The sequence below is a fragment of the Dipodomys spectabilis genome, unplaced genomic scaffold, assembly GCF_019054845.1.
Source record: "Dipodomys spectabilis isolate Male_0828 unplaced genomic scaffold, ASM1905484v1 ptg000108l, whole genome shotgun sequence".
Classification (NCBI taxonomy): Eukaryota; Metazoa; Chordata; class Mammalia; order Rodentia; family Heteromyidae; genus Dipodomys; species Dipodomys spectabilis.
The window spans coordinates 13170101-13184079 of record NW_024870785.1 but is presented as its reverse complement, the minus strand read 5'-3'; the positions used below and the strand labels follow the sequence as shown (position 1 = coordinate 13184079).

The window sequence follows — 13979 nt, the reverse complement described above, 5'->3', positions numbered from 1 at the left end:
AAGTTATAATGAACATTTTTATGAGTCAAGAAGTTTAAAAAAAATCTGTAGTTATTTTCTGAGCAGTGCTTAAAAATGTATTCTTTAAATTTTTGGGCTGGGTTATGGATCAAGTGACAGAGTGCCTGCCTAACAAGCACAAGGCCCTGAGTTCAAAAACCCACTAGAATAACATAAAAAAAAAAACCAAAAACAACCTTTTTTTTTTTTAAGAGTACTTTTTTCTGGGGTTTTACCGGATCCAAAGTGATGTCACATTGGATTTTATACTAGATTTTTAAAAAGATTTTTATGTCCTACAGTAGTAAATACTGACTTGTACAATATGATAACTTGCTTTTGTTAATGAGTAATTCTTTTTTGAAATTGTTTACTAATACATTATTTCTTTTATCTTAGTTTGCATTTAGCAAAAAGGAGCATTTCTGAGTTCTTTTTAGAAAAGGAAATATGTCTTTCTTTTTCTTTCTCTCTGCAGTGCTGGGAATCAAATTCAGGGCTTCACACATGCTAGGCAAGTGCTCTTTCACTGAGCTACATCCCAGCTTGAAGTACATATCTTCATTCACTAATTTAGCACACTTATTAAATATATGGTTTACCCCCATGTATTGTATTTTTACCTTAAAATATGTATAGATCACTTAGTATGACATTGTAAAGTTTACAGGGGCTTAGATTTACATTTAATTATTTTAAGCATGCAAAAACTTAATTCATATTTACAATTATAATATAAAATAATCACTATTTTGTTTTCAAGATTAAAACATGAAGCTCCTACTAAGGAACAAGAACCTATGTCTAAGGTAAAGTGATTTTTATCTCATAATTTAAAAAGTTATACATTTGAAAGTATTGGAGTTTTTTTCTTTGTCGGCCATGGGGCTTGAACTCTGGGCCTGGGGGCTATACCTCAGCTTTTCAGCTTAAGGTGAGCACTCTACTACTTAAGCCATGGCACCACTTCCAGTTTTCTAGTGGTTAATTGGCAATAAGAGTCTCACGGATTTTCCTGCCCAGGCTAGCTTTGAACTGCGATCCCCAGATCTCAGCCTCCTGAGTAGCTAGGATTACAGGCGTGAGCCACCGGCGCCCAGCAGGCAATCACCTTTTAGAGCTATGAAAAATACAAGGTTAATTTCATATTTTCCCTTGTTGTTGTTGTTTTTTTTTGTTTTGTTTTTTTGTCAGTCATGGGCCTTGAACTCTGGGCCTGGGCGCTGTCCCTCAGCTCTTCAGCTCAAGGCAAGCGTTCTACCACTTGAGCTACAGTGCCACTTCTGGTTTTCTGGTGGTTTATTGGCGATACACAGACTTTCCTGCCCAAGCTGGCTTTGAACCCTGATCCTCAGATCTCAGCCTCCTGAGTAGCTAGGATTACAGGTGTGAGCCACCGGCATCCAGCCTTTACATAGTTTTTTTTTTTTTTTTCTGCTTATGTGGTGCTGAGGAATCGAACCCAGGGCCTTAGGCATGCAAGGCAAGCACTCTACCACTGAGCCACCTTCCCAGCCCCTACAGTTTTTTTATTTCTGTAATATCTTCTACTTTTTTTGGTATATTTTATGTTGCAGATCTGCTGGTAATTAATTCTTCTAGGCTTAAAAGTCTTTTTCATGTTTAGAAGATAATTTTGGGTGGGTATAGAATTCAGAGTTGACAGTTTTTGTTGTTGTTTTTTTAAAGAATTTAGTTATCTCTTAGCTTGCATATTTTCTAACAAGATGTCTTAACTGATTATTTTTGTTTCTCTGTGTGTGTCATTTTTCCTTGGCTGTCCTCAAAATTTTATCTTCACCAACATTTTGGGCTTTACATGTCTCAATCTGTATTACTCTTTTGCTTATTTGTGTTTATCTGTTTGTGTCTTCTGTTATTTCGCCACTTTGGATTATTTACAAAGAATCTCTATAAAGTTTTTAGTTTTCTTTAATTCTATTTTTGCTTCTGAGTTTGTAATTTTTCAGACTTTTAAAAATTACTATTTTAAAAAATCAAATCAGCTAAAAATTTATGCAAAAATGTCTCTCAGAAAAGAGTAATTAATTAGCCTCACTTTAAAAAAAGATGTGAAAATGACCTAAATATGTGTTAACTGGACCCTTTGTATTGTATATAAGTTAATCTGATTTTGGGGATGGAAAGGGGAATCACAGAAATGGTGAGACAAAGGACAGAGGGTAAGCCAATGCAACAGTGATGCTCAAAAGATACTATGTTGGAAATAAACTTTACCACTTGGATGGCGTTGCGGGGCGGCAAGGGAGCAGGAGACAGTGAGGGAGAGGGTAAGAAATGTACTCATTACTTATCTAACTGTAACCCCTCTGTACATCACCTTTACAATAAAAAGTACATATGTATTTTCTGGGATGATAAAATACACAGAAAACTATTTTCCTATGCAATTTTAAAGTATTGCTTCTTATATCCAGTATTATTTTTTATAAGTCTTGTATCATTCTTGCTCCATTTCTTTGTTTACATTGCTTTGTTCTTTTTAGAAACCTTAATGATTATAATCCGATGTTTTGAAATTTCACTCTATGTTTGACCTTTATCTCTCTTTTTTCATTCATTATATTATGCTGTGAAGATACTTTGTGTGTTATCTCTTTGATCTTTTTTTTAACTTTTTTTAGTTCTCTCTGATTCTTTTTTTCTGACATTGGATCAGCTACTTCATTATATAGTGGCTTTTATTGCTTCCTTAATTTAGTTACCATATTTGTAATTTTGAAGAGCTCTTTAATATTTTATTCTTCAATTGTTGTACTTTCTTAAGTTTTGTTAATTATTTACTGGGCACAGTAGCATACCTCTTGGCATATTAAGTATGAAACTATTCTCTTTTGCCTGTGAAGTTTCTTAAGTGTTCCATTTCCTTTATTCTTGTTTGGTTTAGTTTTGTACTTTCCATGTTAAAGAATGTCTTTAGTTGTGTGATGATGATTTCCCAAGTTCATTTAAAGTTCATTGGAAGCCGTGTGTTGTTTGGATGAGTAGGTTAGCTTTCATACAAACAGGTTATACGTGGCCGAACTCCAGAGGGCACTATTTACGTACAGCCTTTTGAACTCTTTTTTTTTTTTTTTTTTGTGAAAATACCGTACAGAGGGCTGGGAAGGTGGCTCAGTGGTAGAGTGCTGGCCTTGCATGAATGAGGCCCTGGGTTCAATTCCTCAGCACCACATAAGCAGAAAAAGCCGGAAGTGGCACTGTATCTCAAGTGGTAGAGCGCTAGCCTTGAGCTGAAGAGCTGAGGGACAGCGCCCAGGCCCAGAGTTCAGACTCCACAACTGGCAAAAAAAAAAAGAAAAAGAAAATATCGTACAGAGGGGTTACAATTATATGAGCAAGGTAATGAGTACATTTCTTATCAAGCATTGTTGCCTCCTCCCTTGTTTTCCCTTACCATCCTTTCTTTTTGTACTCTTGAAAGTAATAGGTAGTTGCAGTGTCAGAAACTGAAATTATGTAATGTTGAAGTGCTTAATAATAAGCCCACTATTTGTTGACATAAATGATGTATTTTTTGAAAAATTAGTTGCAAAAAGAGAATTTTGATGAAAACAATGGTTTTCATATTTGTGCATATCTCTTTAATGTCTAGCTTCTTAGAAGAAAACTGAATTCTCTACCACACCTCCAGCTCTGGCTTTTTGCTGATTAACTGGAGATGAGTGTCTTGAATTTGTTTACTTGGGCTGCCTAGTTTTCTACAGAAGTAATTATAGAATCCAAATTTGGGAGTTAAGGAAAATAGATTTTTTACATATAGCTGCCACTTGACTTTGTTTCATAAACTTTTGTGAGGCTCAAACTCTGGGCCTGAGCACTGTCCCTCAGCCTTTTAGCTCAAGGCTAGCACTCTACCACTTGAGCCACAATGCCATTCTGGTTTTCTGAGTGGTTTATTGCAGATAAGAGTCTCACGGCCTTTCCTGACCAGGCTAGCTTTGAACTGTGATCCTCAGATCTCAGCTTGGATTACAGGTGTGAGCCACCGGCACCATGCAGAAACTTTTGATATATTGAAATTCTTATGAGAATTACTCTAATAACTTTACAATAAAAGGTTGCTTTTCTATTTCTTTGGCATATTAGGTTGTATACTTATTTCTTTCATTCAGAACATTGATTATAATAGTTTTAACCATGAATGTAAAATTATTATTAATCATTTCAGGAAATTGCAAGGCATACTGTGGCTGAAAGAGAAACAGAAACATCAAGTTCTGAAAGGTAAGGAAAGGAAAGGCTGAGTGTTCAAATTCAAAAATTCAAAATAATACTTGGTTACATTATTTACACTCAGCTCCAAAAGCTAACATACATAGTATTGCCTTTGGTAATGACTTTTAATTAAAATGAAAGTTTGACATTTTAATTCAATAAAAACATTTTCCAGATTCTTGTTTTTTAACATGCATTGCAAATTTTTTAAGTTGCATACTTTTTTTAAAGTACTTATTAGTAAGTAAAATGTTAACATTAACTGTTTAAAAGTACTAACTAGTAAGTCAGACGTTAACATTAACTGTCTATACAGGCTAAGTAAATTTGAATAATTGTGAAGTACTCAACTGTACATCCTGAGCAGTGGTAGTTCTTCCTCAACAGCAGGGAATTCCACATATCAGGGAATTCCAAGCTTCCATTGTGTATATGTTAATATAGAGCAAAAGAGAAAGTAGATTTTGCCTAATGTATTTTATAGTGTAAGCACTCTTACAAATATAAAAAACACTTAAATTTTAACTAAAAATAGGTGAAAGTAATGACAGCAAGTTGATAGATCCCGCAGATCTCCTTTTTTTGTTGTTGTTTCCTGTTGGTCATGGGGCTTGAACTCTGAGTCTGGGCGCTGTCCCTGAGCTCTTCAGCTCAAGGTGAGAGCTCTACCACTTGAGCCACAGCACCACTTCCGGTTTTCTGGTGGTTAAGTGGAGATAAAGAGTCTCAAGGACTTAAACTGCCCGTATTGGCTTTGAACCATTATCCTCAGATCTCAGCCTCCTGAGTAGCTAGGATTACAGGCGTGAGCCACCAACACCTGGCTCTGCAGATCTCCTTTTAATATGTGACTCCAGAGTTTCTCACAGTCTTGCCAAAAAAACAGCCTCCTCCCAGATTGTATTATCATACTAAGAACTATAGATCTGAATTTGTTTTCATTTTATTTTGGTGGGCAAATATGCTTGTCTTTATTTTGAATAGTGTTCAAGCACCATGTTTTATAATAAATGGTTTTATTTTTCAGCAAGCAAGATGAAGATTCTTCATCAGAAGAAAAAAATGAATGTGATACAGATTTATCCGAAGGTTTATCACCAACAAAAAAAGAAGAAAATGTAACAGATAGAGAAAATGATGCCTGTCCTGCATACCAGGAAAGTAGTTCAAAGAAAGTCTTGAGTCATGATTCAGACACTGGTGCAGATAAAATGGAAAAGGAAAAACACATGCATCACAATTTTCAGGAGAAGGAACAGGAGATGGGCCAAAGTTCAGAAAACATAATTTCATGTGATCAGATTAAAGATCATAACTCCAGTGGAGCTAGATTTTTCTCAAAGAATATTAAGAATTTGCGGTTAACATCAGATGATGTGAGCATTGATCAGTTTTTGAGGAAAAGAGATGAACCTGAATCTGTTAGTTCTGATGTTAGTGAGCAAAGCAGTGTTCATTTGGAACCTTTGACTCCATCAGAGGTGCTGGAGTATGAAGCCACAGAGATTTTTCAGAAAGGTAGTGGTGATCCTTCAGCCAAGACTGATGACATTGTGTCTGACCATGCAGACAACATTCCCAGAGAAGTCAGTCCTAGCACACCAGACAAAACAGTAGTCCTAGCAGATAAAAAAGAAAGAAGCTGAAATTACTTAGTCATTCTTAATTTTAGTGTACCAACATCAAAAAGCATTTGGCACACTGACCGGTGAGCTCAGTAGTGATGTGGTAGAATTCAGAAGCACAAAGATGTGAGGGAGTTCATTCACACACTTCACCAATGTGTTCAGTTTGCTAGTAAACAAGTCAACTCTCCAAGAATAGCATGATTCGTGTGGATTTCAAGCTTTTCAAAAACCAACAATTTTAATGAAAGCTAATTTGCCAGAAGGTCTCATTTAGCACTTTTTGAAGAAATGGAATAGAGTTGCAGAAATTAGTTGATTTTTAAGAATAGTAATTATATTAATAACACTTTTATATTAGTCAAACTTGCCTCAGACCTAAGCTTAAAATCTTTATTACCTATGTATCTTCAGTTAACTTAAAGGAAAAGGTTGGAAAACTACACATCCTTTGAGAATGATGGATTTAAAATAATGGCTGATGGCATTATTAATGACAGCTTTATTTTGCATCTGATGTTGGTCAGTGGAGCATACTTACAGCTAAATTGACCTAATAGGAATTTGGATGAACTTAATTTTGAATTTAATACAACATTCCAATCTGTCAGAAGCATGTAAACAGACTATTTGAATCTGTGTACCTCCATACAAGTGTTAGCCATACAGGCTGTAAGCTTACCTTTAATTAAACTTTCAGTGAAAGTGTAATTATTAAAATATAAATTTATATTTGTGCATTTAGTGTGTAAGCTACGCTGAAAACTCTTAATGTACTAGTTGTATAAAATAGAAATCCATTGTTGAAACTCCTGTAACACTATGCTTTTAATATAGTTTTAATGATCTTCTTTAGATATAGACCCATAAAAATGGTCTGGAAGCCAAACCAAAGTGTGGTAGAATGTAGATATTGTGAAGCACTTAACTGAAAACATGTTGTGGCATGGATTCAGCTATGCTTAAGTGGCTTTTTTCTAATTGTAAAATAGAAATTTCAACTGGGACCTAAAGCAGTAAACAATTTGTTTTGAGAATTTAGCCTAATTTATCCCTAAGTTGGCTAGTAAGTTGCTATCTCTTTTTTTAATCATCTAGAAAGTATTAAATATTGAAATGAAGAATAATAGTTTGCTTTGGAGTACTAATAAAGTTTTATTTAAAAATGCTACCTTTTTATGCTACCTTTTTACTTTTCAAAATGTGCTTTGAATTCTTAAATGTTTCAGTGAATGTTAAATGTTTTAAATAGCTATTAAAATTCTGCTGTATATAGTAGTTTTTGAGTAAATGTTTGCAATAAAAATCTGTCCCTGACTAACTTTATTTTTCAGATCACTGATTGATTCAGATTGCCTTTGGTGTTGTTAGAAATAATATACTTCTTCAAAGAAATTTCTTTTTTTAGTAGGATTTTATTGTTTGCTTTCAGTGGGTTAGGTGTTTTTTTAAAAAAATTAGAACATAAAACACAAGGGATAATGTGAATATGTACAGGGAATAATTACTTTGTAAATTCTTTTGGTTTAAAAACAATACAAGTTAATCTACTTAATCTGTTTAGCAACTTAAAGATGCTAAATAGACAAAACACAGTTGTATTATTTTCTTGAATATTTTCACCATTCCTGTTTCCAAGAAAATAGATTACTCATTGTCATCTTTCATTGTTGAAAAGTAAATGAGTAGCAGGGAAATTTTGGAATAATATATACAGGGAGTAGAAAAAAATCTGTATGTGGACTGTGTGAGTTTTATCCAGTTTGTTTCCAAGCTCTATGCTACAGAACTCTACAGTATTGTGCCAGAATAAACATGTACATGACACCAAAATCCCTTTTGGGATTTTTAGATTTTCCCCTGCACCCATATGCCTTTTGGGTAGTGATATTCAAAGAAGCTCTTGCTTGCCATGCTAATTTGTCCTAAAAGCATCAGATTTGTATATCAGAAAGAAAAATAATAGAAAGGCTCCATTCGGAATCTTTTTAAGACAATGTCTCAACCAAAATAGTACAGTTTCAATAGAGAAAATGAGATTCTAGCAAAAAGCTAGAACAGAAATTATATATTTATTGGACATAGAACAGAAGTTATATATTTATTGGATATAGAAACATGAGTAGTGATATTCAAGGAAACTGGTTATTGAACTGTTTGTACCTATCCACTATGAGAAAAGGAAATTACGTCAGACTACATCTTTCATTCTGGCAATAAGAAAAAGAGAAAGTTGAAATAAGCATTGTTCTTGGTAATAGTTGGTGCACTCTCCCACAGTCTCCTACCTTATCTCCGGTCTTAACATTTTAGATACGCAACCCAAATCTCAGTAGCAACGAATAGTGATTGGCAACTTTAAAGAGCCAGAGAGTAAATAATTGTGGGCCTAGGAGCTGGGAAGGTGGCTCAGTGGTAGAGCGCTTGCCTTGCATGCAGGAGGCCCTGCGTTCGATTCCTCAGCACCACATACGCAAAAAGAAAAAAGCCGGAAGTGGTGCTATGGCTCAAGTTGTAGAGCGCTAGCCTTGAGCTTAAGAGCTGAGGGACAGCGCCCAGGCCCAGAGTTCAGGCCCCACAACCGGACCCAAAAAAATAAATAAATAAATAATTGTGGGCCTTGTGGTTACAATTACTAAACTGAATTGTAACTTAAAAAGAGCAAATCGTGATGAGCCTGTTTTTGTTTCAATAAAATTTTCACTTACAAAACAAGATATTGGGTAGGATTGAATGGCAGACTAAAGTTTAAAGAATGTTTAGACTCTGAAAAACCAGGGATGTTTTTTAATGACTGATTGCCTGAGTCCATCCAAGATGCCTTAATGTGTTCAAATTCCCTACTAACAGTAGAATTATAGTTGGTTATAAGTTCAGGTTAATGACATTAAGAAGCATAATATTTATTTTTGGGAATGCACTTTTAATTTACATCCTTTTTTACTTATACTTTTTTTTTTTTTTTGGTCCGGTCGTGGGGCCTGAACTCTGGGCCTGGGCGCTGTCCCTCAGCTCTTCAGCTCAAGGCTAGCGCTCTACCACTTGAGCCACAGTGCCACTTCCAGCTTTTTTCTTTTCTTTGCATTCTTTAGTCTTTTGAGGAAGAAATTAGGAGGATTTAGTTTTCAATCTCATGCATTTAAAAAAAATATTCTTAGCATGTCTTAAAAAGGAAAGGATAGGAATCAACTTTGTTTTGGTTATAAGTAAAAAATTTGGAAAATTCAATACTCTAGCAGGTAGTTTGCCTGAGATTATAGAGCAGAAATTAGAACCCTGACTGATCTGAATCCAAAGTTATTTTCTTACCATATCTCCCATTCCTAGCAATTCAGTATTCCCTTTTAAAATTAAGTCTTCTTTTGCAAATTGCTCTCCCACTACTAACTGTAGTTTTATTATTCTATAGTGACTACATGCATATGAAATCAAAGACTTCTTAACCTAAAGAAAGATCTTAGTGATCTCTTATGTTAATAGGAATTGAGGACTGTTATCTCAAAAGGTTAGTGAATCTTTTTATATTTAGAAAGAGAGCCTGTGATTTAAAATTACCCTTTAATGGTTGTTGGGAATTGAACATTATTACATTTTTTGGCTTTTGTTAAGTCATTGTCTTCACAGTTCACCTGATTTTTTTTGTTCTATCAACATTGTTAACCCCAAGCCCACTCACTTACTTGACTTTAAGAAAATAGGATTTTTTTGTGCATATAGCTACAAAAAATATAATGTTTAGCCAGGTGCTGGTGGCTCACACCTGTAATCCCAGCTATTCTGGAGTGTGAGACCTGAGAATCGCGGTTTGAAGCCAGCACGGGCAGGAAAGTGCATGAGACTTTTACCTCCAATTAACCACCAGAAAACCAGAAGTGACACTGTGGCTCAAACTGGTAGAGAGCTAGCCTAAAGCAAAAAAGCTCAGGGACAGCACAAGCCCCATGACCAACAAAAAAAATAGTGTTACGAATGTTTCATTTTTACTAAATTATTATATCACTTAACTCATTTTAACTCAGCTAAGAAATGAAATAATTTACCTATTCCCAAGCTTTAAAAAGAAATAAAATATACCTGTGTCCATATATATATATATATATATATATATATATATATATAGACACACATATATATCTGTAGATAATATAGTTAACATGAATAGTTGGATAGGTTTCTTCTGAAAGTTAACATAGTATTTAACTTTCAACCTAAAGCTTCAAATCAAAAGATATCTCTCTCACTGATAATTTTTGTGTCCTTAAAGACACAGCAAAAGCCACATGATCAGGGGATAAGGTCTCCTGTATGGAATTACATTTACAATTAATAGATAATTTCTCATTGTTTGTTAAAAGTACTTTTTAAACCGTTTTCATTCTTTGAAAGAATATGCTAAGCATAAACTGATTTTTATTGATGACACAATATGTCATTATTCCAAACATTATTGGACAAAGCTATAAATGAGCCAGAGCTACAGATATTAATGGGTTATATAATTGCTGATCACACTAATTCCTTTGGATTTTAGTTTCTGGAAAAAAAATATCCAGATATGTCTGGAGTTATTTGAGTTTTCCAAAAACAGAACAGAAAAATTTAACTAATTAGTTACCCACTTTACTTTAGAAAATAAGAACTATGAAGTATAGTTTTAAACTTTTAAAATCTCTTAAACTTTTATTAATGCCTAAAAGTTTTATTTTTGTTTCAGTCATGAGGCTTAAACTCAGGACCTGGGTGCTGTCCCTGAGCTCTTTTTGCTCAAGGCTACACTCTACCACTTTGAGCCACAGCTCCACTCTGCTCCGGTTTTCTGGTGGTTAATTGGAGATAAGAGTCTTATGGACTTTTCTGCCTGGAATGGCTTTGAACAGAGATCCTCAGATCTTAGCCTCCTGAGTAGCTAGAATTATAGGCATAAGTCACCAGCACCCAGCCTAAAAATATTTTAATTGCTGGATTTTAGAGGCTAGCAAACTATGACTGACCACAGGTGGTCATCTATTTTTATAAGCAAAATTTTATCAGTTCAGGGTATTACTTGTTTACATGTTGTCTGTGGTATTTTGTTTATACATTGTTGTGTATTTGTCTCTGCATAGTACAGTTGTACGTGACTGAGATGATATGGCCCACAAGCCTAAAATATTTATCATCTGGCCCTATGAAGAGAAGTTTACCAATCTGTGCTATATATTTTTATAGGCATATCATACTTTTATGGCTACTTTTTATTTTTACTATCATAAATACATAATGAAAATATTAGTTAATAAATTTTTATTATTTGTATGAGAATTCTACATGTTAACGTAATGAAATCTTTACAGAAAATAGCAAAACAGTGCATTTGTAAGATAAAACTTATGGAAAACTGCTTATCCCAGCATAAACTCTTAAGAATTTATTATTTATTTATCTATAATTTTTTCAACTCTTAAAGAGCCAATTTCCTTTTTCTTTCTTTTTTCTGTCAGTCATGGGTCTTGAACTCTAGGCCTGGGCACTGTCCCTCCAGCTCTTCAACTCAAGGCAAGCACTCTACCACTTGAGCCACAGCACCACTTTGTGTTTTCTGATGGTTAATTGCAGATAAGAGTTTCACAGACTTTCCTGCCCTGGCTGGCTTTAAACCACGATCCTTGGATCTCAGCCTCCTGAGTAATTAGGATTACAGGCATGAGCCACCAGCACCTAGCCCATTTATTTATTTTTTTAAGTCATTTTATTCATTAAATGGTTCTGTTGTGTGACCATGTAGTAAGTTCCTGGCTAGTGAGTTGTAGGTCACAGATTTCTGGTAGAAAGCATTTACTTGTTGATGTGAGTCTTCAAAACTTTCCCTTCTACATGTGACTAGTCCCATTTAAAATGATGACTGCTGAGAATGTTGAAGGGGTGACATTGATCAAGAGGCACTGTATTCATAAACTGATCTGTAAATGACAACTTCTCTGCACAAATACTTAAAAGATAATAAAAAATATTCCTAGGGCTGGGAAGGTGGCTCAGTGATAGAATGTTTGTCTTGCATGTATGAGGCCCTGGATTCGATTCCTCAGCACCACATAAGCAAAAAAGAAAACAGCTGGAAGTGGCGCTGTGGCTCAAGTGGTAGAGCGCTAACCTTGAGCTGAAGAGCTGAGGGACAGCGCCGAGGCCCAGAGTTCAGGCCCCAGGACCGGACCCGCCGCCCCCCCAAAAAAAATACATATATTCCTAAAAAATGATGGCTGCTCCATCAGACTGAGTACTGCACTATGAACAGAGCCTGTCTGTTTTTTCCAAGTTTTTGCTTAAAACCTATTGTGGTTAGGGAGTTTTGTTTTTGCAGCTTAATCTTGACAAATACAGGCATTAATCTTGAAAGTGGAGTATTGCTATTAAAAAACAAAAAGCCAAATCTGAGTTAAACTATTACATTAGCTTAGATGATAGATATGGAGCCCACATTCTTTTGTAGTGAAAAATTCATAAACTATTGCCTGTAACACTGGGAACACTTGGAAGACAATGTGCCTAATCAATCTGTATCTCTGCTGAGAGACTTTAGATAACTGAATGTTAATAGCATGGTTTGATTACTATATTACCTGCATTACACAAGATATTTTTAAGAGAGAAATAAATGACTCAATGAGAATTGATAGAGAAAATCTAGAAATTCAGATATTTGCAGGGTTAAAAGAAGAAATAACTTCTCATCTCCAACCATTAAAGGGAGAAGGCCTTTAATCAACAAAGCTTAATTAAATTAACAACATGACCATCACAATAATTGTTAAAGCTTCTAACTAGGTTAAAAAGAGGGCCCACAGGGGCTGGGAAGGTGGCTCAGTGGTAGAGCTCTTGCCTTGCATGCATGAAGCCCTGGGTTTGATTCCTCAGCACCACAAAAGCAGAAAAAAAAGCCGGAAGTGGCATTGTGGCTCAAGTGGCAGAACACTAGCCTTAAGCTGAAGAGGTGAGGGACAGTGCCCAGGCCCAGAGTTCAGGGCCACGACTGGACCCAAAAAAAAAAAAGAGAGAGAGGGCCCACAGTGTTTATGTGTCAGAATTCCTTCTATTTTCCAGATCTTAAGACCATCAGTCAAGGAATTACTGAAACAGGGAGAAGTGTTTTTGCTGTTCTTTTTTTCTTTTTTTGGTCATGGGGCTTGAACTCTGGGCCTGGGCGCTGTCCCTCAGCTCTTCAGCTCAAGGCGAGTGCTCTACCACTTGAGCTACAGCGCCACTTCCGGTTTTCTAGTGGCTTATTGGAGATAGGAGTCTCACGGTCTTTCCTGCCCAGGCTGGCTTTGAACTGCGATTCTCAGATCTCAGCCTCCTGAGTAGCTAGGATTACAGGCGTGAGCCACCGGCGCCCAGCTTTGCTGTTCTTTGAGATTATAGTTTAGTAATCAACTAAGAGCCATTACTATTGGAAAGAATCCATTGAACTCAAGGCAAAAAGCAAGAGTAAGGAATGCTGACACAAGGAGTTTTAGGGGTAAGGTCAACATTGCTAGGAACCAGAACAAGAACAGAGAGAGAGGAGGGGGGGAGAGGGAGGGAAGGAGAGAGGGAGAGTCATAGTCTAATCATTCTATCTTTCTTGTAGCTATTGCTGTGTTGGTAAGTACATGTTCATGCCCTTATCTGCTGCTAATGGTGAGTCACTGGTAAAGTTAATAAATATTAATAGGTTTCTATGCACAGTGTACTTTATACAAATCCTGTCAATAATGGAAGCAAAAGAAATCCTTAATTTGGCAGTTTTGACTTCTGAATCTGTATAGTGTTGTTAACCTTGCTAAAAGACCCAAATGTTACATTATGCAGATACTACCAAATAAATTTGTTGACACATCCTGCTGTTTGATTATTTGCTAACGGCTACTGTTCTTTGCAAATAATTTTGACAAGAAATGCAAAGGAAAGATGTGAATGTTGTCATACAGTTCAAAAACAAATAGGATGCTTATCTAAACTATCAAAATTAGTATCCAAGTTCAGAAGTAAAAGAGCATCTTTTGTAAAGCAACATGTTGTAACCTAATGTTAACTTGAAGATGTTAGCTATATCTGTCACCACTCAAATAATATCATGCAAAATGAGAGAATATTTTTATA

The 13979-nt window shown here is 35.5% G+C and overlaps 1 protein-coding gene across 3 annotated transcripts in view; it reads left to right on the top strand.

Annotated features, from left to right (window-relative positions):
- Positions 1–7190, top strand: part of Znf280d (zinc finger protein 280D) — a 77429-nt gene extending 70239 nt beyond the window's left edge. The window contains exons 18-20 of one of the 3 annotated variants that reach the window (XM_042687516.1): positions 764–809; positions 4193–4248; positions 5267–7190. In XM_042687516.1, the coding sequence (XP_042543450.1) occupies positions 764–809; positions 4193–4248; positions 5267–5885 (721 nt within the window). In that variant the 3' untranslated portion in view covers positions 5886–7190. Of the gene's footprint in view, positions 1–763; positions 810–4192; positions 4249–5266 lie in introns of those variants that run through there. The other 2 variants (XM_042687517.1, XM_042687519.1) reach the window with 2 other exon arrangements.
- Positions 7191–13979: the final 6789 nt, after the last annotated feature.